The sequence below is a fragment of the Echeneis naucrates genome, chromosome 18 (assembly GCF_900963305.1).
Source record: "Echeneis naucrates chromosome 18, fEcheNa1.1, whole genome shotgun sequence".
Lineage (NCBI taxonomy): Eukaryota > Metazoa > Chordata > Actinopteri > Carangiformes > Echeneidae > Echeneis > Echeneis naucrates.
The window spans coordinates 1,991,092-2,016,213 of NC_042528.1; the positions used below are offsets into that span (position 1 = coordinate 1,991,092).

A 25,122-nucleotide genomic window follows, 5' to 3' on the forward strand; every position below is an offset into this window, starting at 1 on the left:
ACAACTATACACAACTTGTCCAGAAGCTCTGCTCGTGCAAAAAGAGCTCTTTTCATTATTTAACCCGCCTCCCACACAAAGTATGTAACTTTATTTTACTAATAAACATTTTTGTTGAGAAGATGGAAAAAAGCACATTAAGGAAGTCTGCAGTATAAACTGGAGGGAAACGAGGGGAAAGTATATCAATCAATATTCATCTTTTATTGCATTTTTATTTCATAATCTAGCTTACAAGAGCAACAAGAGGACCTAAAGCAGCAGAGTGTAGAAATGTAGATATTCCCGTAAATTAAACTCACATTATTTAAACCCAACATGCACATTTATTTTCCTGTAGTGGAATTACTACCACTGTCATTGTTTTTATTTTTCAATAAAATGGGCAGTGTCATGTAATAATGTTTGATTTAAATGTGGCTTTAATCAAACTGGCTTGACTTAATTACATTAAAACAACACTGCAGTCACTGCAGATATTATTACTGATAATCGATTAGTCGAACTGCTCCACTGACCCAGTTGGACTCGATTCCTTTGATGAACCCGGAAGTCGGGTGCTGTGGACTTCAAATTAAAACACCAAAATCGGGAAAAATATTTAATTCACTCCAAATAAAAATCTTTTTTTTTGTTGATGGGGTTGAATTAAACACAATTAAATAAAGATTGCGTTATAAAAAGTGTTGAGATATAGATTTTTTTTAATAAAAACCCGTGAACGGAAGTAGTTGCTAATGAATTTTAGCTTTCCGTCGTTTTCTGCTGTAATAACAAAAACAGCGGATTACAGTCGGACTCTGTTTATCCGCAGTTTATTTCTTTGCAGACAAAAAGACAATTGGCTGTGCTTCTTTCTTTTTTTCTGTGTTTACACCTTTTATCAGGGAGCATGACTCAGGGTTTTCTCGGAGGTTCCGCCGGGGAGCTTTAAGTTTTTCTCCCCCCGGCTGCTGCTGACTTTAAGCAGCCGACGGAAGACTTCAGACGTCGGCGTCGGTTCGAGACTTCCCCACCGGGGCTCCACGGCTGTTTCCTGCCTGTCCTTCACAGGTAAAAACAAAACACGCTTCTCGTAAATAAAACGCCAAACTTCACATTTAAAACGAAGAAGCTTGATTTTCTCTCAACGGCCGGAGCTCGTTCGCCGGCTAACGGCTAAAGCAGGCTAAGCTAATAACAGGCTGCTCCTCCAAACCGCCGCTTCGTGTTGCTGCTGGTTTGGTTTTGTGGTTTTGAGTTGGAGGAAGAGTGACACATATATATATTTAAAAAAAATGGAGGCGGAGATGATCGTGAAGAAAAACTTCCCCTGTAACCGGAGATGTGTTGTCACTACCCGTCCGCGGTGACACCCGGCGGCGTCCCGGACGAGCAGAGCCCCTTTTCCGGGGGAAGCGTTGAGCGTTTGGCGGTCGGAGGTTGGAGCTGTGCTTCGACTTTTTATTTTTTTTAAATGTCTCAGTTTTGGTCCAGCTGGTTTCGGGAATACCCAGGTGACAGTCACAGCTGACTTTACTTCACCCGTCCTGCAGCCTGGCTCCGGAGTCTGACTGCTCCTGCTTCCTTGTTGTTCCTGTCCTTCAGATTTCGGAGGGATGGAGAACCCCGGGTATCGAACCGGCAGCTTCGATGGTGATGATGATGATGATGAGATGGTGGACATCGCCGGAGTCACGCTGGATTTCTCCACAACAGACGACGCCCCCCCCCTCAGCTCAGGTAAAGCTCTGAGGCTGTCACCCTGTTTTATTTCAGTCAGTCCTTCTGATTTTGTAAGGATCGCAGGAAAAACCCAAATCAGACACCAAATAATCGATGAGATGGCTTGTTTTTGCTTCCCACAGAACAAAGCTGCATCTTCACGTTTTCTCTTTTTGTCTTAAAATCCACTTTGATTCAGTTTGCTATCATTCACTAACCAGAAGCGCTTCAAACTCTTATTTCATTTTGTAGTCGCTACTGTAAAGTTGAGTCAAACTCAAATTCCCTGATTGAAACACTTAAAGAGTCAAATGTGGTGACACTCGCTGTGTAATCTTAAAATCAAGCTCATTTTCCTGTCAGCTCTCTATGAAAATGTGTCAGTGTTATTTCTAATCCTTGCTTTGGCGGTTTTGTCTGTTTTCAGGGTTTAAGGGGTGGCATCTATCATGTGACCAACTATCTATATAATAATGTTTGAATAACATGTATTGTTGTTAAAGAGCACTAAACATTTCTCCAGCAGTCTGATGCCCCTTTTGAATGAAAAAAAGACGTCAACACTTTACAAGACACAGCTACACATTATCAGCTTTATGTCCTGTTGGAAAGTATTTACAAAGCAGAAACTTCAGCTTGAATGACATGTGACCACATGTGAGATTAGCTAATTTCCAGAGTCCTGTGTGTGTCGGTTAGTGCCCTGAAATAAAGTTATCTCAAGATAAGATGTATCTGTAGCAGCAGAGTACTGTTGTGGGTGTCACATGCTCTTAGTAAGTCATAGTCACACATCTGAATAATCAGTTGGTATATGCTCTCTTTAGATCGGGCTATACTGCAGCTCCAGTGTGCAAGCTTTAGATAAGCATTCCTGGATCAGAGTCTTAATGTCGTTCTCTGCCCGGCCATCTCTGTCTCAAATTGTTGATTTGTTCCATGATAGTCTATGGAGTGCTGACGTAAACATGGAATAACATACCCCCGCACACACTGCAACCTTGAACAGGCTGTGTTAAACATACCGAATCCTTATTTACTGCGTCACAGTGGTACAGAGAAACAACAATTAAAGTGAGTAATAGTATCAGCTGTGTTTGTGTTAGCTGCTGGGTGGCTTTTTCGAATCTGTGACATTTGGCCCCTCTGCGTCTGCATCAGAGCCTCCTGGTCATTAATGAAGTCATCACTTACAGCACCTGGAGTTACATATGTTCGATTGATTATTGGTGAAGACTGCTCTGCTGTCATCTGTGACGTTATTCCAAGACCTCAGTAGGTCACTGTGGAGAGGCTTGAAGTTGTGTTATGAGAGAAGAAACGTAACAGAAACATCTGGAGTAGGCAGAAAAATATTAATACAAAGTTGAAGTGCATTTGAGTTGCACCTTTGGCTCCAGAAAGAGGTTTTTAGCATTTGTTTGCCAAGCTTGCAGCTCTTGGCAAAGTTAGCGCTGAGTCATTGATATCGATTAACAACCTTATTAACCTCCTCCTACTACAGATGAATGATAGCCCGTTTGTACTGTGGTGAAGTTTTAATCATGCTTTAGTTCCTCCCAAAAGTTAGTGAGGATCCAGAGACAGCAGTGAACTAATGATAACTTAATTTTTTTGGCACTTTTCTAAATAATGACTCTAATTTAGAGAAACGTATGGGTAAACAGTTATGATCTCACAAGAAGAATTAAAGGTGCAGTTCAGAACATAACTGGAATACAAATATAGTAAGAAAATGCTTTAATGATTGACTACAGAGTTGGTTAACCTGAGATACACAATCTGGAGAGTATCTCACACCAAGTAACATCACCAGTGTTTGGAGTTGCATCAGACAGATCTGTTGCTCATTATGTCAGCAATAAAACCGGGGACCTCACAGGGAGCCAGTGCACCAACACAGTAACAGGACTAAGGGGGTCTTATTTTCTGACGTTTGTTAAAATCTGCCAACAGCTTAACAGAAATAAACATTGACCAGTGGCCTGCTCTGGTCTGCTTCATGCAAACAGAATACAGTCGGGATTGTTTCTTAAATTGAAAAGCTGCTTCAATTTGCAGCATAAACTGTGGCCTTATTTAATAAAACTACAACAGTAGAACCCTTTTTCTTTCCTCCCCTTCTGCTAGCTGTTAAACTAGTTATTGGAGATATTGTTACACAGCTCTAAGTCTGTCTGACAAGATCATGGCCAAAATAAGCCTCTAATTGTGTTTACTGTTAAGACAAGAGAGTAGCAAAGCCAGTCAGTGATCTCAGCTCTGACTGGTTACTACTGATGTCACAGTGACACCCCCCTAATCATCTCCTCCCCCATTTGAAACTGACAGAGATAAGACTGAGCCAACAGGAAGGAGGTCTGGGGATGAGATTTTCTTTTGGTGGATGTAATTGCTGCCGCTGAGCTGCACTGGAATTTTGTTTTACCAAGTGAAGAAATGCAGAAACTGTTAGCCATTTATTTTTTTAAATTATACAGTGGGTTGTGAAAAAAAAAAATAGAAACGAGGCCGCAGAGTGAGTCTGTTGTGATTCAGCTCAGGAAGAAACTCAACAATCAGCACAATCAGTAGTAACCTCTCTGTCAGACAGCAGGGCTTTGCTTCGTTGCCTCAGTCTGAAGTTATAATTATGTGCCAGGCCCCGGGGAAATCGGGTTTTCAGTTGAAAGGTCTGCTTAATTTCACCCGCCACGGTGCAGAATTGATCATTAAAGTCTCTCTGTCGCCGTCTTATCTCTGATGTCAGAAGGCAGCTCGTGCAGGCCACCCAGATTTTAGAAACAAACATTCATTCTGAGTTGTATCTCGAACAACATGAAGCCATTTATGATCGTTTAGGTTTAAATAATCAGAACTTCAACATTATTTCCTGCCCTCCACCTCTGTGTGGTTTTTTTTTTTTCTTTTTTTTTTTTCTAAGCATTTCAGTTCACACTTCCTCCTTTACTTTCTCTATTTGACGTAAGTCTTTTTGAGTTCCCTAACTGCTCATTAGCATGCACTTAACTCTGTTGCCAGTGCAGCCGCGACCGTTTAGCTGTGTGGAACCTGTCGCTCTGGGACTCATTAGCCTCCAGCGTTTCCAGAAGAGAGTTTGGGCTCAGGAGGGATTAATATATAGTCCTGCTGATCCCTCTGTGGACCACTTGGGTGTACGGGTGCTGTTCTGGAGCAAAGCAGCTGATCTGTAAATGCCCCAGTTGCAGAGTATTAACAGTTTGACTCAGGTTTCTCTACACTCTCTGGCTAAACTAACTGTTTGAAAATGTCCTTAAACTCCTTACAGCAACCTTTTTGCATGAAATCTTCTGCTTTCTACACAAAGTGAACATGTTGCAGCTTGCCCCTGCTGTTTGACCCCCCCTCCAACACGTGTTGTTATGAAGAACACCAAGAAAGAAACTATGTGATAATAGCACTTTAACAACAACAAAAAAACCAGCACATAGACCAGACTTGCAACTGAGACAACATCCAGGGACAGCAGTTAACTGATGGACTGTAATTAGCGTGGACGTTTATTAGTGTTAAAACACTCAACGCTTCACCTCATAGTTATCCATGGTGATTTTTTTTTTCCTGTGTTAAACCTACACTGTAACAGTTAAGTCCGATAACAGTTAAGTGCTCAACATTTACAAGCATGACACCAAATGACCCCCGTCATATGAGTAATGTTTTATTGAAAGGAGGGAACAGGTGGAGAGATGGCACAAGAGCTTCAGCGTTGACCTTGAAATACACATCTCATTTCCAGCCTCTCTCTGGAGAGAAAACTGTCAGCCAATCAGAAGTCAGACGCTTGAGTCATTTTTTCGACTCTCTGGCTGTTTTCTGAGCGCTCATTTTACGCTCAGTTTCTCAGGACAGCTTGTCCAAATTTCACTGTGGACTGAGAGCTTTGACACTTTCACCGAGACCTGCTCAGTAATGAAAACAGACGTGCATCTCATTCTATACAAAATGTGAATTTTAAAAAGTGCGTCAGGATTTCATAAAATCATTACCAAGGGCAAGAAGTAGTTTATAGCTAAAACAGAAAATGATCCAGCTTTCAGGAGGAACGACATTAACTTAAAAATCAGATTTGGAAGAACACTATGAGGAACTTGTGGCAGGGAAATCATTGCCAAGATGACAAAGCAGTGTTGAACACACAACAGTTTGTATCTAAGGTTAACTGGCTTCACTTGCAATCCGTGAATTGACTTCCATGTTTTTTCATGATTTGCTTTTATATTTATTTGCTTCCACTGTTCTTTTTTTGTTGTTGTTCTTTACTACCATCATTTGGTTTAAATGCAGTCCACTGGATGAGGATTATCGTTTATGACGATAACCTTTTTATTGCTGGGTATATTGACATTGGCACTGTTGTTTTAGGCAGCAGACTTTGTTCCCTGTGGCTGTCAGTACTTTGGAACTACTGCTGCTCACATTGTGTTGATTGACAGGGAATGAGTCACAGTTCTGGGTACAGTGTGTCTGACTGTGTGGAAAGGGTGGAACAGGAAAGAGGGAAAGATTCAAAAACTGAAGAGAGATGAGTGTAAGTTTGGACAAATGAAAGGAAAGGTTTTGATATATGGAACGTTGAGCGGATTTTTAAAAGACCAACAAGCATTAAACATTGCACTGTTATTATCACAGCAATTTTTATAATTATTATTGGATGTTTCACAATGTAGTCCATGACGCTGGTTCCTGCAGAATGTGGTTTTAGTAACATTGAACATTTTTAAAGGCATGACTGGTGTAACAGCTGTCTAATCAGTCATGGCTTTGTTTCTTATATCCAACCAAGGAGGAAGGGATTCACATTTATAGTTAGTTACACCCCAAGAAGCTTCACTGGGTTAATTAAAAGTTAAGTCTTCTTGAAGTGCATTTATACGCAGTGACAGCATCTAATAATAATAATAATAAAAAAAAAGGTTATTCACCTCAAACAGGCAACTGTGCATTGACAAAAGGTTTTCCTTTATAGGAAATTAAAAAATTGTGCCATAAAATCCGGCCAAGCACTTGCATCATTCCAGATTTTTTAAACTTAATGCTACACTCACATTTTGGCAGGTCTTCAAAAAGTAGTTTGTTTTTTTTTTACACCCAGTATTTTAAAAGCTACTTGGATGCATAGAGTGAAGGGTTTTCTCAGACATTATTACCAAATCTGTCCAACAAAAAAACATTGGTGCAATTCCTCAGAACTTCCTCTGTTTCCCTTTATCTGAGGCTGATTCCTATGAAGCCACCACTGGGTTTTTAAAATCTCTTTCCAGCATGTGGAAAACTTTATGAAAATTAATCGAATCAACTGCAGAGACGCACATTCCCTTCTTTATTCAATTTCCTCTGGCCCAGTAAATAGGATTTTAAGATATGATAGCAGAATGTCCCTGAGATGCTCATTTGTCGTCGCCAAGTGTCACGGCGGTCACGGTATGCCGATTCCCATGGCAACCGGACCTCAGAAGTTCGAAGTTCAAACCCTAGCTGGAGACTGTGTGTGCGTGTGACTGTCTTGATGTTGACCCTTTTTATGCCCTTGTGTGTTTATGTGCTTGTGTGTGCAAAGTCCTGTGCAATAGATGACGCATCGTGTAGTTTTGGAAGATAACACTGTGGTCATATGACAAAGTGTGTAGCAAAATTAGCTTGTTTTCTGTAAGGAATTAAGGATGTGGATGTGCTGCATCTTCTGGGGAAAATGTAAGATTGTAGATGAACTCACACAGACCCAGCGAATGCAACGCTCAGTATGACATCTCTGTGTCGTTGACCCATTTTGTGAAAAGTGCTGCTCATGCTCGGTCTGCACGCTGGTTCTTTTTGCAGTTTAAATTGTCGACATGACTCTTGTCTCGTGTCTTTTTGGTTGGAGCTGTAACAACTTCAGCAGACTCTCTCCTTGCAGCACAGTTTGCTCAATAGTTAACACACGTGTGTGAACTTTGTGTTGGAGTGATAACACATCCTGTGCCTAGCTGGACGTACTGATTCTCCACAACTTCCTGCATGCTTGAATGAAATACAAGGAAACTCATCGTCATAACTGCATGGCTCAAATGACATTACCCCTTTTGACCTCCTCCTCAGTATCTCCTTGAGAAAAGCACATTTTGTCTCGTGGCTTTTCATCAGAGTTTACTACAAAGTTGAAAATGCCACGGTTAAGCTCTTCTCCTTACAAGTGTTGCATGAGTCACGACTTTCAGACTATTTCCCCTCTTTGTAGGTGACGCTGTGTCAGCTACGCGTCTTGTTCTTTCTGCAGCCCACAGAAACAATCTGTTTCATTCATTTCAGCATCTCAAATGGACAAATAGATGTGTTTTTCCCTCCTCTGTCTCAAATCACATCATTCTTGCTTTGCAGAAATGCCACTCTTACAGTAAAATTGTCTTTGTCTTAAGCTTTGCTCACCAAAGAAAACCAAAGCATCAGATGGAAAGTAAAGAGTAGAATAACTGCCAGAGTCTAGCGCCAATTTCCAATTGCAAGCAGTCACCACTGTCAGAGGAATTTGACTGTGGTCTCGCTCTATCTACTTAAAATATACAGCATAGTATATCACGGTGACTCAGACTTTTGTGTGTGACGCTGAGGTCACGGCTCTTTGAGTGTTACTGGGCTAATGGAATATAACTGTTATTTTTTTTAATAATACATCAGCTTTTTTCTGATTTTTTTTTTTTTTTTTTTCCCCCAGCTCTACTTATCAGAATCAGAGTCTTTCAGAGTTTGATATTTAAAAAGGTTTTGCTCCCTGAATGGTACTGAATGGAAAGCAGAATGGATTCAGCCTGGTGCTGTCACCACAGGATTCAAAAGGTCAAAGACCTCATAATCTCATTACCTAATTTTCACACAAGAATATCCAGGCCAAACAGGAAGCTCTCATAAATGCTCTCGGCCTATGAAAACACGCTGCCATCAGCACAGCAAGCCGCCATCAGTTTCCCAGACAAATCAGCCAATCATTACTCACCTTCAAAGCTATGTGGGAGGACCCGGCTGAAGTTCACTTCCTAGAAAAGTTTGGGAGAAGGAGAAGAAATTCCTAGTTTGATTTATAGCCTTGACTGTGGATACTGAGGGGAAGGGTGGGGGTTTGGGTCCAGGGCTGAAAAGATGGTCTGGCAGTTCTGGACTGTGCAGCTGGATGAGGAGCAGCTGGTTGAAAACGGTGAGTTTGAAACTGAGGTGGAGCACGAAGACGAGCCTCAACTGTACTTTGCTTGGAGTTAAAGTTGGTGTTAAAAGGATCTGAGGGAAGACGAATCTCATCTTCAACAACCGTTACTGCAGCTGCCTGGGTTTGTGTTACGCATCGCATGTGTTTAAATTGTGTGAAATGTTATTGTAGACAGTGGCTCGACTGTGTTGTTTGTGTCCAGTTTAATCATTAAGGACATTACCCGTCCATCAGGCTCCCACCTGTGTGGTTAATGTTTGTGTGGATGAGCTTTTTTTTTTTTTTTTTTTAAAACACCTACTTGCCTGTGTAAGTCTGTGTTTTGTGTTTCAGTTGCCAGATTTGACACTGAGCTCACCAGCAAACAGATACACGGTGAAGTCCAAACACACCTATCTCCGTATGGGAGTCTGTGTATTTCACGTCAAAAGTCTTTTTTCCCCCTCATTCAATTGTGACCTCATAGCTGAGGTCAAACTCATAATCGCTCCATTTTCCTTTTTTGTGTTTTTTCATACCAGTTAAAAGGGTGAATATCAACAGCTGTGCGGTTGCTTTCGTCTGGCATCTCGTCAAACACACGCACACGGTTTTTCATTGGTGTGTCTCCTTGCATCATTTGCAACCAGGCCTTTTATCATCACAGCCGTTGTGTTATTCTTTTAAAGTGTGTCTGGCTTGTTCCTCTTGGCCTTGCTCAGTCTTTATTGTGGCTGTCATTAAGAAGGTGAGAAGGTCAGTCACAGCTGTTGAGTATTTAAGTGCACAGACCAAGACTAGTGTCACACCATGTGCATCAGACCTCAGAGAAAACAAAACGACAAAAAAATGTAATTTATGGTAAATGAACCGCGATGGACTGGACTGGGTTCATCGCGGTCCCATGACCCCCTTCCTCCACAAAGTTCAATACAAATCAGCTCAGTCCTTTTTGTGTAATACTGCTGGTAAACAAAACATTATGAAAACATGACCTTGTTGGGTGAGGTAAAAAGGACACAAACATTTTTGAGAGAAGTGACTTCTGGCCCTTTTAGAAGAGTCTCATGTAAAGCATGTTGTTGTTATCTTTCAGTAAAGCTGCACACAACTCCTTCAGTTCACAGAAGGACGAGGTAAAGGAAAATTATTTAAGGCATCAAGTGAAAAGGTATATGCCAAACTTGTTCTGTTAAACTTCTGTGGCTGATATTTCCTCCATGCAGGTTTACAGTTCCAAGCTGTTCAAGATAACTCTCTGTATCTGTATCTGTATCTGTATAGTGTATGCTGAGTTGTGTTACATTATGTGTTCTGACTCATTTTTAATCGAAAGTGATGTGTTGTTACTTGAGACAATTTTATAACCTAAAGACCGAATGACCTGCCAAAAAGATAAACAGGAACCATGTTTTGTCTCATGAGATACTGCCAATGGACCTGTGAGCAAGGCACTTTAACATTCAGCAACTCCATCGATACAGTAGTTTGTAGTTCTAATCCACAGAAGTAAAAAATTTTAAGTTGTGCTTCCAAATTCACAAACGGATATCGTATATTCGTTCTAGAAACCTTTTATTTTTCTGTTGTGGAAATATCATGGAGCTTTTGTTAATCCAAGCGTAAGAAAAAAAAAACCTTGGACCTTTTCACTGAGGCATTTCAGGGGGAATGTATTTAAAAATGTTTTAACTTTGAGGTGATTAGTGTAGACAAAGGTTTATTTTATGAGACAGGTTTTCCTGGGAGAGTGATGGAGCTATTTATTTATTCACTCAGGGCATTCTTGGAGCCAGTTCATGTTTAAAACACGTTTACCTTGTCGGGTCAGGTTTGCAAATAGCATGGCAACTATCTCCTCCCTCAGTGTCGAGTTAGAAATGTTTGTGAGTGAGGATGGAGGAGTCCTGAATGAGAGCTACAAGTGAGCGAGGTGTAAAGCACCAGACAGGACGGGACACCTCCATCACCAATACTTACCCTTATATTCAGATGAAAACTGCTTTATTTCTGCGTTCATGGATGTTCCTTCACCACAGTGACTCATCTCAAGCTTCAACTTTGAGGTTGATTGCTGTTTCCTGTTTCTGTCGAATGCTGCTCCTTTTGCCTGTTGCTCTCTGGTATTTTATATTTACTAGCGCTCAGACTTTGCCACATACCAAAGCTCTTTTATTGTGGGCCACTTGGAAGAAAGCAGCTGGAGACAATCTCAGTTTTTTTTTTTTTTTCCTTCTGCTTCTTCCTTTGTGGCTTTGCCTAGAAATGCTCATCGATACACTGTCGTATATCGCAGAATTGCTACAGCTAGCACTTTCTGAAGGCTTGTGTGAGTGCGCATACTGGCTGGGGTCTGGATGCCATATTTCTCCTGCTGACATTTTCTGGAGAACAGCGCCTGCTCTTGTAAATCTCTTTCCCTCTCATGAACACTCATACTGTTTAAGTGTTTGAAATGAAGGTGCATTAAAATATGAACTTCGTGTTGTTCCACTTTCGAGAGTATATTTTTTACACTGGATGCAGATATCTTGACAACTGCTGTCTCCATTCAAATGAATTTGACCATTGGTGATCCAATTTGAAATGTAATGGCTGCATAGATGCCTGCTTCTCCTGTTACTCAAAGAAATGCTCTGATGGTGCATCTGGTCCCGTCTCTGTCTGATTGCCTTAAACTCCTCACCCTCCTGCGGCTGCATGCTGGCCATGCCCATCCCCACAGTGCCTATCTTTGATATCAGATGAAAATAACCACAGTATACGGGTAGGAAAGAGACCGTGTGTGGTGCTAATCTAAAACTGTGTTCTAACAGCACGAATAAATAAACGAAACAGAAAGCAACATCAAAGTTAAAAAACGTGATTTAAATTAGAGAATTTCAGTTGAACTCTGAAACAATTAAATACGAAGTGCAAAATGACAGGGGAAGAACAGTGTGCCGGCAAATAAGAGGCTTGTGTCCCTGTGTGACGATGTTATTGTGCGTCCTTCTCCTTATCCCTCCCTCTCTTTCCTCTCTCTCCACCCCTTCCTCTTTCCCAGGAGGTTATGAGGAGTACAGCCGCAACAGCAGCAGCAGCAGCAGAGCAGCCAGCATGAACGGCAACGGGCCCACTAAGCTTGTGGACCCCCTGGAGGACCCGGTGCCCGGAGTGGGCACCTATGAAGACTTCAACACCATCGACTGGGTGAGGGAGAAGAGCAAGGACCGCGACCGACACAGAGAGGTATGAGGAAGAGCGCTGTGTATTCCAACAGATTGCCAAATATTCATTACTCAGCAAAAAGAGGTCACAATCATGAAGCTCTTGTTGTGGAACTTTATGTGTGGATTAAAACACTACACAGTTATGAAAGGAATGAATTTGTGGTTACTTGTACACGAAGTAAGCGAAAATTTTATGTGGAATGTTTTTCTTCAAACTGCTGGTTTTATTTTACGTGTTGCACAACATGTTTTGAACATGGAAACTGGAGAGCTAATGATCTGTCTTATTAAAGTAGAGGATGTTTTTGGACTACGTGTTCCACTTTCACATCCTGATGGATGAGACACTTTACAGAGTCTGCTGGGGGGAATTAAAATCTAACAGCAGCACTGGAAACAGCTGAAAGGCCATTAAAAAAAATTACTAAACAAAACTAAACTTATGAATTATAAAACATGAGACCAATGTACTTGAATATGAAGCAACATTATATGATATGATATAATACATATATAATGTATATGAACAACAGGAGCAGCATAATGGTGGTGATGGAGATCACTCTCCAAACTTGATCACCTCATTTGTGTGTCTGAGCAGATCACCAATAAGAGCAGACAGTCGACGGTGAATCTTCTGCACAGTGTCAGTGATGCCTTCTCTGGGTGGCTGCTCATGCTGCTGGTGGGACTCCTGTCAGGTAGCTCACACACACACACACACACACACACACACACACACGATATGTCTTTAACCTATATTTTGGTGGACTATAGCTCCTTCCACAGCTAATAGGTGAATAGTAACTTTATAGTAACTTAGTCAAAGGCAGTTGAGTTTATGTTTATAAGATCATATGTTTTATAATATGTATTTAAGCAGCTACATCTCACTTTTATTTGGCACAAAAATTATGTACGATGATATTTCTGCGCTGGCCCAGATCAATAAAAATTTACCATATGAAAGCCCTCCTCTTTATCTTATGAATTCTCAAACAAAAAGTGACAAAATGTCAGTGCTGTTTCTACCTTTCCTCTTGTTTCTGTGCTGCCTGAATCAGCTCAAAGTTAATTCCCATGTGTTAACAGACAGCAGGTGTAGACCTACAAAACAGCACCAGCATGGCACTGAAAATAAGCAGGGTGACATATTTATAAAGAAAATCACTGTAACTTATACTAGCTATGAGCCTGGCTGGTGATGATCTTTCTTTTTTAGTTCTTTTTTTCAAAGGAATCCAAAAAATTTAGACTTTGGACATAATACAAGGGGAAACACATTTACAAGCTATTAACCTAAAAAAAAAAATCAGCTTCTGTTGTTTTTTGACTCAAGTGAAGAATTTCTCACTCTATTCCCCCGGCCGTCCAGGCGCCTTGGCTGGCGGCATTGACATTGCAGCCCACTGGATGACGGCCATGAAAGAAGGCGTGTGCGTTGTTCACTTTTGGTACAACCACGAGCACTGCTGCTGGGCATCCAACGAGACGACGTTCCAGGAGAGACACCATTGTCCGCAGTGGCAGAGCTGGGCTGAACTCATAACGGGGACGTCAGAGGTAGTAGAACATGATCAAACTGTTACAACAGATTTATATAGCCCACCTCATCACCTCTTGGAATTTAAGTAGTTGCGCACTTCTTGTGAATAAATTGAAAAAAACAAAAGTATCATGCACATTAAACAGATGCTTAAAGCCTGTAAAGAGCTGTCATGGTGCTTTGGCCCCGTCTACTGGTTATCAACGGTCATGACACAGTAAAAACTAAAAAGATCTTTTTGATTTCTAACAATATGTATGGAATTTTTTTTTTTTATATTGAGCAATCGTACATCTCCTCTTTGTTTGTGTGTGTCTTTGTGTCCCCTACAGGGTGCGTTCGCCTACATAGTGAACTTCCTGATGTACATCTTCTGGGCTCTGCTCTTCTCCTTCCTGGCCGTCGCACTGGTCAGAGCCTTCGCTCCGTATGCATGTGGCTCAGGAATCCCAGAGGTGAGCCCCCCTCTTGTTTTTTCTTTTATTTATTTATTTATTTTTGTGCTGCACATTTGTACAGGATTTCAACAAGATCTCTATTTTCATGCAATTCTACATCATCAATATAGCAAGTCATTGAATGAAAAGGGTGTTTAAAGGAAAATCAAAGGTGTAAAAGACAGAAGTTAGTTCAGTTAAGCGTTTCCCCATCTATTTCCATGGACTTATTAACATCCAGCTCTTCGCCATCTGTCCATCAGTGTTTACTTTTTCTTGTCCTCTGTTTCTGTTACTCATTTTCTGAGGAAGTTAAAAGCTCAGGATTTGTTTTACGCTTGGGAAATGCGAGGGGGGAAAAAAAACCTGTGCACAAACACATCCAAACGGATTCACTCATTTCATATATACAGATTCAAACACACAAACACAGCCCCTTCCTGCACACACAAGCGCTCTCGGTCTCAGTCTTGCCTCCAGGTTAAGAGCTTCATTCATTTCGTGGAACTTGAGTCCTGTCTGCTCCCTGTCAGGCCAGACAGTGGTCAGCAGCCTCACACCAGATAAACCGCTTATTTTAAAGAAAAATATCCAAAGCGCCAACCTCACTTTCGTTCCTTCACTCGTATTAGTGTTTACACTTTCTCTCCCTTGGTTATACGCTCACACAGGCATATCTAAACCAACCCCCCCCCCCACCATAAACAGACACATGAGTGCAAACACATCCTGATCCCCTCTACACACACAAACTAATCCCTGTGCACACAAACGCCTTCTCATATTTTTTTTGCCTTCTCTCGCTTTTCCTCTCAGATTAAAACCATCCTGAGCGGTTTCATTATCCGAGGCTATCTGGGGAAGTGGACTCTTATGATCAAGATCATCACCTTGGTCTTAGCCGTCTCCTCCGGGCTCAGTTTGGGAAAGGAGGGTCCGCTGGTGCACGTGGCATGCTGCTGCGCTAACATACTCTGTCATCTGTTCACCAAGTACCGCAAGAACGAAGCCAAGCGGCGAGAGGTAGGTTCTTTAGTGAGGTGACGTTACTGCTTCAATATCCAAGAATTAAAATAATCACGCCGTTGTTTACATCTTCATCGTCTCTGGCTGCTTTTCTTGTTTTCCTCTGTAAATATTAAGATCTCCTTCATCATCTAACTGACTCAACTGGAGGCTGAAGCACATAAGAGATGCCAAAAAAGGATTTAAACAAATATAATCAATTTAGAATTTTACTTCAAAAGAAAAAAGAGAAATGAAGAAAAAAAAAATCCTAACCTGAACCTAACTGGACTATAAGTGACATTCAAAACTAAAATAACAGACAAAAAGAATCTAAACAACTGGGCTTAAGTACCATTTGGTGGAGGAGTTCTGCTTCTGTCGTTCTGCCAGCTGTGCAAAAGCTCCTCCAGTTTTTATTATTTTCTGGCATTCATTTTGAGCCTCTTATTTTATCCAGACTGGCCTGTTGTGACTCAAATATGAATATAATTTAAATAAATGCTCATACAGCAGTAAAGAGAATGTGGTGCCTTTGATTCTGCTTGTAGAAGCCACACAAATGAAAAATGAGCTGCCAACCGATAATAAGTTTCATTCTTTCTAATCAATTGTGTGTAACTTAAATCTTTAGCTGATGAAAATCAAATGTTTCTACATTGAGACGGAAATAAGATAATAAACTCCTGCCATAGAAACATGTTTCAGTTTATTGCAAGAAGTTAAATCTCATGTTCCTTCTCTGTTGCGTAGGTGTTGTCGGCGGCAGCAGCCGTTGGTGTGTCTGTGGCTTTCGGTGCTCCCATCGGAGGAGTCCTGTTCAGTCTCGAAGAAGTGAGTGCAGTGCTTAACCTTACCAACATCACACAGTATCAGCTGCGACATGAGACCCAAAACATACGTCACTTAAACGCTAAAAAGATCTGATCCAGTAGAATCGGATTTGTGAGTGCCATTTACTCTAAACACTAACTGATCACAAAATAAATCAGAGCAGATTTTAATTGCTCTCCAGCCTTTTTATTGTTTTGTTTTAAAGATGTGATTTGGTGCTGGAAACTGCACAGTGCTGGCGCCTGACTTATAGGAAACTATGAAGAAGTGTTTATGCTTTGGCAGTTTTTTTTTTTTAATTCATCTTATGTATAATTCCCAAACTTTTATAGTGCCTCTTTGTCATGTTGTGAATATTCTGATTGGTGGAACTGTGTCCATGTTTTCATCAGTTCTTTTTCTCCTCCAGGTGAGTTATTACTTCCCTCTGAAGACTCTGTGGCGCTCGTTCTTCGCCGCCCTGGTAGCTGCCTTCACCCTGCGCTCCATCAACCCGTTCGGAAACAGCCAGCTAGTTCTGTTTTACGTGGAGTTTCATGCCCCGTGGCACCTGGTGGAGCTGGCCCCTTTCATCCTGCTGGGGATCTTTGGAGGCCTCTGGGGGGCGCTGTTCATCAAGGCCAACATTGCCTGGTGCAGGAGGCGTGAGTGCTGAAATCACTGCAGAAGACTTCACATGTTGAGTGAGGTCAGATCTGTCTGCCTGACCCAGCTTCACACTTTTTTTTCACCTCCAGGTAAAACCACTCGACTTGGTCACTACCCTGTCATGGAGGTGCTGGTGGTCACGGCTCTGACCGCCCTGATCGCCTACCCAAACATTTACACCAGAATGAGCGGAGCCGAGCTCATCTCCGAGCTGTTTAACGACTGCTCCCGGCTCGACTCCTCTCAACTCTGTGGCTACCAGCAGGTCAGCTTGTGTGCCGAGTCTGTAGAGTTGTTTTTGTAGAAAAAAGGGTCATGATGTTCAGCTCACGATCATTATTTTATTTATTTCTCTACCTTTCTGCCCTTACCCATTTTCTAATCTTCTATTCATCTATCTGTCTGTGTTCATCTTTAATCTCTACACACACACATCTCCAGCCAGCCAACAACACCGACACAGGTGTAGGCAACACCCTCCCAGATCGGCCCGCGGGACCAGGCCTTTACACCGCTCTGTGGCAGCTGGCCCTGGCTTTAGTCTTCAAGATGATGATCACCGTGATTACCTTTGGCATGAAGGTTGGTTGAGGCAAAAGCACTGCTCAGATGTTTCGGGCCGATGTCGGTTTTTGGTTACAATCGCACTGCTCACTGTGAACTTTGAGTGTGAAGTTACTGCACAAGCAGCTGTTTCAAATGTGACGGGAACCAGACTTGGAACTGCTGTCTTTTCCTGCCCGATTCCTTGTCCAGATGGCGAGTGAATGAACCTTTTGCATGTTTTCATGCACTGAGTCACAGCAACATGACTCACGATCACATGGCTTGCTGGAAGATCAAGTTACGTGGAAAAATTAATGTCTGCAGGCTTCATGAGGCAATTGAAAAGGACAGAACCATAAGTCACTTTATTAACTGAGTCATGGTGGACTGCATTTGGGCTGAACAAGCATCTGGACAATGATATTAGCGAGAATGGTCTCCATCCAAACATGACTTGACAGCATGACGACATCTTTGTCTCTGTAATGATGACGGAAATACAAAAAGGGTTTTTGGATTAAAGCTTCATCAATACTGTTCAGCTGATGTGAAAGGCAAGGGGACACAGGCAGTTCACTTTTCTCCAGAGTAATAACATCCACACAATTTCCTTAGCTTTATTTTTCAGACTTTGACACACATTAAGGCCAGTTAGCTTCACTGCCAGCAACCCTCCCGCCCCCCCATCCCCCTACAGTAAGAGTCCTAATCAGTATTATCTTGCAGTACATCCACTGTAGGCCAAGGCCAGACCTAGTATTAACATCTGTCCTCAGTGATCTGATCTCATGCCTCTGTATTAATCAGGTATAAGACGTTATTAATGTTCCAAGCAGCCCTCTCTCATACTTCATCTCAATCTTGTTGTGTTTTCCTCTCTGTCCTTTTCTCCCTCCAGGTTCCCTCGGGCCTCTTCATCCCCAGCATGGCCGTCGGAGCCATCACCGGCAGACTGCTGGGTGTCGGCATGGAGCAGCTGGCCTACTACAACCATGACTCAATCATCTTTAAGGGATGGTGCTCTCAGGGAGCAGACTGCATCACTCCGGGGCTCTATGCCATGGTGGGAGCCGCCGCATGTTTGGGTGAGACATGAAATGCAAGGATCTGAGCTTGTTTTCATTTTATTTATTTATTTTTTGGGGGAGAGCTTGGTGGTGTTGGGAAGCTCATCAGAGAGGTCATGGCAAACATTCAAGAGCTCAGAAGCAGCTTGGAGCAGATGAAAGGACTCGGACAGTTGTTTGGACATTTTCATCAGGATATTTCATGCATGCCTCTTTCGTGGTGTTAATCTTAGAACATACAAATAGAAACATGCCAGAGGGATCGAGATTGCATGTTCAGTCTGACCGAGGAATGTTCTGGGGTGCTCAGGGAGCAGATGGATGTGGGTGGGCAGAAGAATGTCTGCTTCATCGGCTCCCAGCCTCAGTTAAGTGGTCTCAGATTGCTGGACGAAGGCAGACCTTACGCTCGTTTTCAATTGTGGTAATTAAATTTAAATTGATTGAAACTCTTCAAAATGAGTTAATCTCTATTGGGAACTGATCTTTCCTCACATTTGTTGAAGGGAGATTGGGATTTTTACTTTTTAAAAAATACTTGTTGAACCAATCCCTTCTTTATATTCTGGATGAAATTATGTTTATACATTTTTTTTTATAGTTTTTTTGCACCTGACTCTAGTTTGTTTATATTTTTACATCAATCAGTATCTGGATGTGATCATCGTTTATTTAAAAAGTGAAATCCTTCGCTCTAAAGTCAAATACTCCATTTAACACTGATCAGGTAAACGTTTTAGCTCTGAGAAGAATGGGAAACCCTGTGGAGAGCAAACAGCTCAAAGATGTTATACATCTGCATGAAATGGACACATTGTTGGAAAAGCTGTGTCAAATTAACCATCAATCACGTCCAACTCCTTGTTATGGGTAGCAGTCCCTTGAAGTTTTGAAGGACGATGAAGTGTCCAGCTCTACCTGCATGTTCCTTTGTTATAGCGCAGAAACCGGACAGCTGGAGTTTGGTGTAAGAACACATGGCTGTTAAATCCCTAGCATGAGGAGAGATTTTAAAGTCCAAGAAACCATCAGAGTAACAAGCCAAATTCATCCGCCCTGTACATCTGGTTGATCTTTTACTTCTGAAATATGCAACCGATATATCTGTCTTAACCGGCGCCTGTTTAAATTCACAATGTGCTTTACAATAATCTCCATGAATAGCTTTTAGTGGCCAAAAAATTCACTTCCAGAAATGAGTAGATCTCATGTGATTTAGCAAAAGCTGGATATCTTATCCTGTTTATTAGAGTATGTGTTTCTCTGTAAGTAATTTCTTCAAAAAAAAGAAAACAGTATTCTCCCAAAGGCCATCTGTGCTCCTAAATAATGTGCTCTTATTATTTTTGTGCCTCACACACTGTAGTGTTGTGTGTATGATACATCATGACTGCTGACAGCAACCCTGTGGGAATGCTTGCTTTTTATACTTTTCCATTTGATGTTACACCCTGACATTTTTGCAATGCGTGAGCTCACCAAAGCCAATTCTGGTCTCAGACTGAGTTAATCATCTCTTTTTCTGTCACGCAATCTCACGTTAGTGTCAAGATATACCAAAATATGCAATATATACATATTTTTATATTTTACATTGATGAACATTGTGAACTTCTTTCTCTCGTCTCTGATGAAGGTACCTCTTATTGTACAGCATCAGGGAGAAAACAATACAGTTTACATCGTAACAGATGAACCAGATCTTCCTTTGAATCATGTTCAAGTCACCTGTGTCTTCTCAAACGATATTCTGATCTTTAATCTCTCCAGGTGGAGTGACTCGTATGACGGTGTCGCTGGTCGTCATCATGTTCGAGCTGACTGGCGGTCTGGAGTACATTGTCCCCCTCATGGCCGCCACCATGACCAGCAAATGGGTGGCGGATGCTTTCGGGCGAGAGGGAATATATGAGGTGTGACATGATATGTCTCTGTTAAACCCTCCCGAGCTGAGGCGCTTTGGTTTTTCTCCAGCTGAACAGATCGATGACGTAACTCTTATGTGTGTTCTGCAGGCTCACATCCGGCTGAACGGGTACCCGTTCCTGGAGCCGAAAGAGGAGTTTGAGCACAGCAGCCTGGCCGTGGATGTGATGAGGCCCCGCCGGTCGGACCCAGCGCTGGCCGTGCTCACACAGGAGGGCATGACTGTAGGCGAGGTGGAGGTACGCACATACACACTAACATAAGAGAGAGCAGAGCAGACAGGGCGTTTACTGTGACAGTGAGTGGTGACCTTGTTCTTTTTCTCCCATAAGGAGAGTATCAAACTGTTTTTATAGCCAATGTTCAGCTCTTGTCCTTCATTGGACTTTTGCACGTACACTGTAATCAAAAAAGTCCACACTGCACAATATTATAGAGAAATGTTTTCAGTTGGCCCAAAATATACAGACGTACGGTCTAAAAGAAGAAAGACAACAATAACTGTAGATAGAATTACCTCAAGATGGGGGCAGATTTGGTTTATTTTAAGTCAGCACTGAACCTTTTGTTATGTAGGAATTTTGCTCATAATGTGTATTTGTCTCCAGGCCTTGGTGGAGAGCACACACTACAGCGGCTTCCCCGTCGTCGTGTCTCAGCAGTCCCAGAGACTCGTGGGATTCGTACTCAGAAGAGACCTGCTCATATCAATAGGTCAGACTTTTCTCTTTCATTTTATAAAAGTATTTTCTTGACATTAACTGTCCATTTGAGATGAGAAGACACTATTGTCCCAAAGAGGGACGTTTGTTTTCATTTGTAGTCTTTTGTTTGCTCTTTGTCACCATAACTCACTAATTCACCCTCCTCTCCTCACAGACAACGGCCGCAAGCGTCAGGAAGGTGTTGTCAGCTCTTCTCAGGTAGTCTTCACAGAGCACACTCCGTCCCAAGCTCCCGATGCCCCACCACCCCTCCGCCTCAGAGGGATCATGGACCTGAGCCCCTTCACAGTTACTGACCACACGCCCATGGATATCACTGTGGATATTTTCAGGAAACTGGGACTACGCCAGTGTTTAGTAACACATAACGGGTGAGAGCAAATAAAACAAAGAAAACAAAACATTTTCCCACTTCGTGATAAAAGGTTCCCTAAAAGAGAAACATACTCACAATTTACACCCTGAAATGTAAGTGGTGGAGAAGAGAAGATAGATGGAGGAATACATGAACTCGACCACACTCCCACTCCTGAGGACAGTACAATGGGAAGTCTGCAGGAAGCAGAGTCAATGTTGATGTGTAGGAGAGCCTTGGTAACGGATTAACAGAGAAGCAAGGAGGCAGAGGAGTAAGAGATGGACGGTTAATGGAGGGAGGGAGATTATGAGAACTTTACAGTGGACATTTTTTAGTGCCCTTCTCAGATGCAGTATCTGTGAAGGGTTCATCAGTCTGTTTATGTAATGGCTTTTGGGCTTTTGTAGATACGTCCTGGTAATGGAAAACACGCATGTTGACATCATGGAGTGGTTACAGCAAGGCGTGCATCATATTTAGCCCAGCTGTCTTATGATATCAGGACACACAGGAAGGAGGAAGCAGTTCAATAGTTTTATGAAGAAAAGGAATATTCACGTTGGACCACTGCTGGAAAAATAAAGATTTCCGCCCATCAACACTCGTTTGCACACCACAAAAGTTAATACAGTGTGATGGGATAAAATCGTCCCATGGAGACAAAGTTGAGTAGTTGGACAGAAACCTAGTGAGTCATTTAAAAACAAGGTCTCTAAAATATTTACTCAAACTCTCTCCTCTCCATTTGTTTAAATCATCTCCATGCTGAGAACCATCTCCTGCTCAACCAAGGCCAAACACAGTCAGATTTCATATTTCTCTCTGGTAAAGACAAAGGATGATGTTGGTGCAGAGAATTGAATTCAGACAGGCCAGAAGAACAGATGAGCCCACTGAGAGTAAAGCATTGGTTTTTCATTTACCTGCCCTGTGTAATGCAAGCAGTTGTTTAGATGAATTCAAACGTCTATAATTCCCCTTCCAAACGCCTAAAATCTGTTTATTTTCTGAAGTGCACAGAAATAGTGTATCCAACAATATCCAACATGGAGTGTGTGTGCCCTTGATATGAAGTAACTTGTTGGATCAGTAATAATGTAATCTAAGTCTCAGCAAAGAAAGAAAATTCTGAGACAGGAGCCTTTCAGTCCAGCTCTCTGTTTGCCCTCTGGGACATTTGGAGGCCCGAACAATTAAAAAGAAAACAGGACAGACGGTAAATGGGAGCAAGGAAACTAAAGAAAGCTACATAAAGTTAAAGTTAAATCTGCCTGATCACGTTCAGTGTTTCACTTGATGCTTTAAAACCGGTGAATAACTCACTGTCTGGGAAATACACACTGAGAGAGAGAAGAGGCCTTGAGGCTACATGAAGTGTGGCCTCTGCGGTCGTCCTGTAAGACAGATACTGTTTATTTCATCCTCTGACTTGGAGCAAAGGTATTTTCCCAGACACGGACTGCCGACTGGCAGGAGTCTTCTTGATAACAACTCTCTGAAGTTACATCTCATTTTGTTAGAGGAGTGAAGTTCCAAAGTCATAAGAGATCAAACATCCTGAAAACATCTATTTTTTTTTTTTTTTAAAGTTTGTTTTTGTCCTCTTTCACATGCTCTCTCACTCTCTCGCCCCGTCCACACGTCTCGAACATTTTTCAGCCTGACGTGTGTGAACAAGCATCTGCTGAGTCTCAGTCTGGATTCGTCAGCAGATGATCGAAGGAGGAGAATCAAGTGTCTTTGTCTGACACGCTCCACCTGGCTGAAGTGTCTCTTTTGAGGGATGAGCATGGTGTTACTCCTACGTTTTGTTATTTCGCCACAAAGAGCCAAAATGCCCGAGTGTTACTCTCCCAAAGCCATCAATCTTTAAAAACTCTTATTTTATTTTTTTTAAGAGCGCAGCTCTTTTATAAAACATCTGGGGACTGAAGTTAATAGATGTTTTTTGTTTTTTTACGGGGACTCTTTACTGCAGCAGATGGGGATAGCGCAGCAGGACAGTTCTATATATATATACACACCAAACTGAAGCTGCGCTGCCTTCGCTGACTCCCAGCCAGAGGCAGTAACAGCATGATCATGGTGTGTGGTTATGAGTCGTTTTTAGGGTTAAGAGTGCTCCTATAACCCACATCTCCTGTGTTGAAATGTCAACACTTCCTCTTATGTCCCAGCATTTCTTCTTGGAATTTCTTGGACACTGTTCCAGCATCTGACCGCGTTGTGCCGCCAGCTGCCAAGCAAATCAATCGCTTAATAACCGTACGTCACACCTTCTGATCTCTAGAGGAAGGAAATCTGGCTTGGTTTACCTGGACGTGCTTTTTTTGTTGTTGTTGTATGTGAACATGTTATTGTCTCTTTTTTTGTTTCCTTTGTTCTTAACGCTCTGCGAGCCAGGCTCTCTCTGGGACTAACTTTTTACTGACGTGTCAAATATGAGGCGAGACTTTGGCCTGATGTACACGTTTCTGCTTTCTGTCAGCTTTCTTTCTGTGACAGAGCAAAGCAGGTATGATATGAAGTGATCTCACTTTTCTTCTCCTTTCTGTGTATCTGTCACCAGGAGGCTGCTGGGAATCATCACTAAAAAGGACATACTGAAACACATGGCACAGATCACCAACCGAGACCCCGACTCCATCCTATTCAACTGAACTTCTCCTCCATCCTTCCTTTCTTCCTTCCTTCCTTCCTCCTCGTCCCTCCCTCCATCGTCTCCTCTGTAGACCAGGGGAGAAGAAGACACCAGCTCGTGCAGTCGGACGAAAAATGCACCTTTACCTCTTGGAGTTTAAAAAGTAAGTCGAGCGCCATTTGCACAGGCGACGATAGATCGTTGGATTTTCTTTTTTTTTTGTTTTTTGTTTTTTGTGATTTTGAGATGTTTTTGGCTCTCCATAAGGAAGTGCACCACTGAAAATCCAACGCTCAGAAACAATGACTCATCCTTACTGACACCGCTGGCCCCAATTTCATGTTTGATACACGTGAGAAACGAGCCAATGGAACTTTTTTTTTGTATGTTTTTCTCTTTCCAAAAGAGGAAAAGAGAAATCTTCAATCCAAAGGAGTGAAAATTCGCCGTCTCCTTCCCCCATTTGTCACCTCGTTTTCTTTGCAACACCTGAGAGAGGGAAATATTTGAAAGGAGGTGGGAACAGATAATCCTCTGTTATACGCACTGACAAGAGGAGATGAAGTGGAGCAGAAGATAAAGAGAGGTTTGGTGAGCTCTGTGCCTGCCCTCCGGCCGTCTCAGCGAGCCCAGACAGAACGCTCTGAGCTGGGCTGATGGATGCTTTTCCACCGTCCCTCCTTCCTCCCCTCCTCTTGCCCCTCAGGGGTGACAGAGAGTGTGAGAGGAGGCTCTAACACAAACCTACTTACACTCCATAAAGACTTGGTGACAGCCTGGGAACCGTCCAGAGACGATTTAGATTTGTGATGCGGCATGAAGCTCCAGCCTGGGGACTATGCAGTGATGTGTTGCCATACGCACGCTGAGATCGGCAACACGACAATCGCACTCTCATACAAGTTCACACACTTTGACAGACAATGCTGCGAAAAAACCATGTCATGCCTTAAGGAACGATTCAGGCATTTCTTTGCTGAGCAGGGGAAGGGCTACAAAATACGAGACAGAATCAAGACACATAAATTAATTTATGTAAATGTAAAATTGTTTGTCTCACTAAATTATTTCACTGACATAAATGGATCTTTTGGTTTTGTTTTGTTTTTTTTTTGTTTGTTTGTTTGTTTTTTCCCTTCATCTTCTGAATTTATTTTAGGGGGGATTTGGGTAGCATGATGATCCAGATTCATAAACAAACAGCTTCCATCCAAATAATAAATCACACTAAATGAGCAAAAGGGCCGGGCGCAAATTTCTACCTGCACAATCGATCAAAATTGGATGGCACTC

At 42.2% G+C, this 25,122-nt stretch overlaps 1 protein-coding gene across 2 annotated transcripts; it reads left to right on the forward strand.

Moving 5' to 3' along the window:
* The first annotated feature begins 761 nt into the window (after positions 1 to 761).
* Positions 762 to 24,915, forward strand: clcn5b (chloride channel, voltage-sensitive 5b). Of its 2 annotated transcripts, none has more exons than XM_029526573.1 (17): positions 762 to 1,053; positions 1,588 to 1,722; positions 11,931 to 12,115; positions 12,698 to 12,797; positions 13,472 to 13,659; positions 13,975 to 14,097; positions 14,896 to 15,102; positions 15,838 to 15,918; positions 16,328 to 16,562; positions 16,656 to 16,831; positions 17,008 to 17,148; positions 18,011 to 18,197; positions 19,950 to 20,092; positions 20,195 to 20,344; positions 20,714 to 20,819; positions 20,985 to 21,201; positions 23,758 to 24,915. In XM_029526573.1, the coding sequence occupies exons 2-17, from the start codon at positions 1,599 to 1,601 to the stop codon at positions 23,846 to 23,848; spliced, it is 2,454 nt and encodes an 817-aa protein (XP_029382433.1). In that variant the 5' UTR covers positions 762 to 1,053; positions 1,588 to 1,598; the 3' UTR covers positions 23,849 to 24,915. The 2 variants fall into 2 exon arrangements, with proteins under 2 accessions (XP_029382433.1, XP_029382432.1); XM_029526572.1 differs by lacking the exon at positions 762 to 1,053 and adding an exon at positions 1,241 to 1,496.
* The last annotated feature ends 207 nt before the right edge of the window (positions 24,916 to 25,122 follow it).

What these genes read in the sequence shown, in the direction of transcription:
- clcn5b (XM_029526572.1), top strand. Translation starts at nt 1,457, where the DNA reads ATGTCTCAGTTTTGGTCCAGCTGGTTTCGGGAATACCCAG. An exon ending in TCATAACGGGGACGTCAGAG is followed by an intron (nt 13,660 to 13,974) that starts GTAGTAGAACAT and finishes TGTCCCCTACAG; the next exon opens with GGTGCGTTCGCCTACATAGT. An exon ending in GGCGAGAGGGAATATATGAG is followed by an intron (nt 20,093 to 20,194) that starts GTGTGACATGAT and finishes TGTGTTCTGCAG; the next exon opens with GCTCACATCCGGCTGAACGG.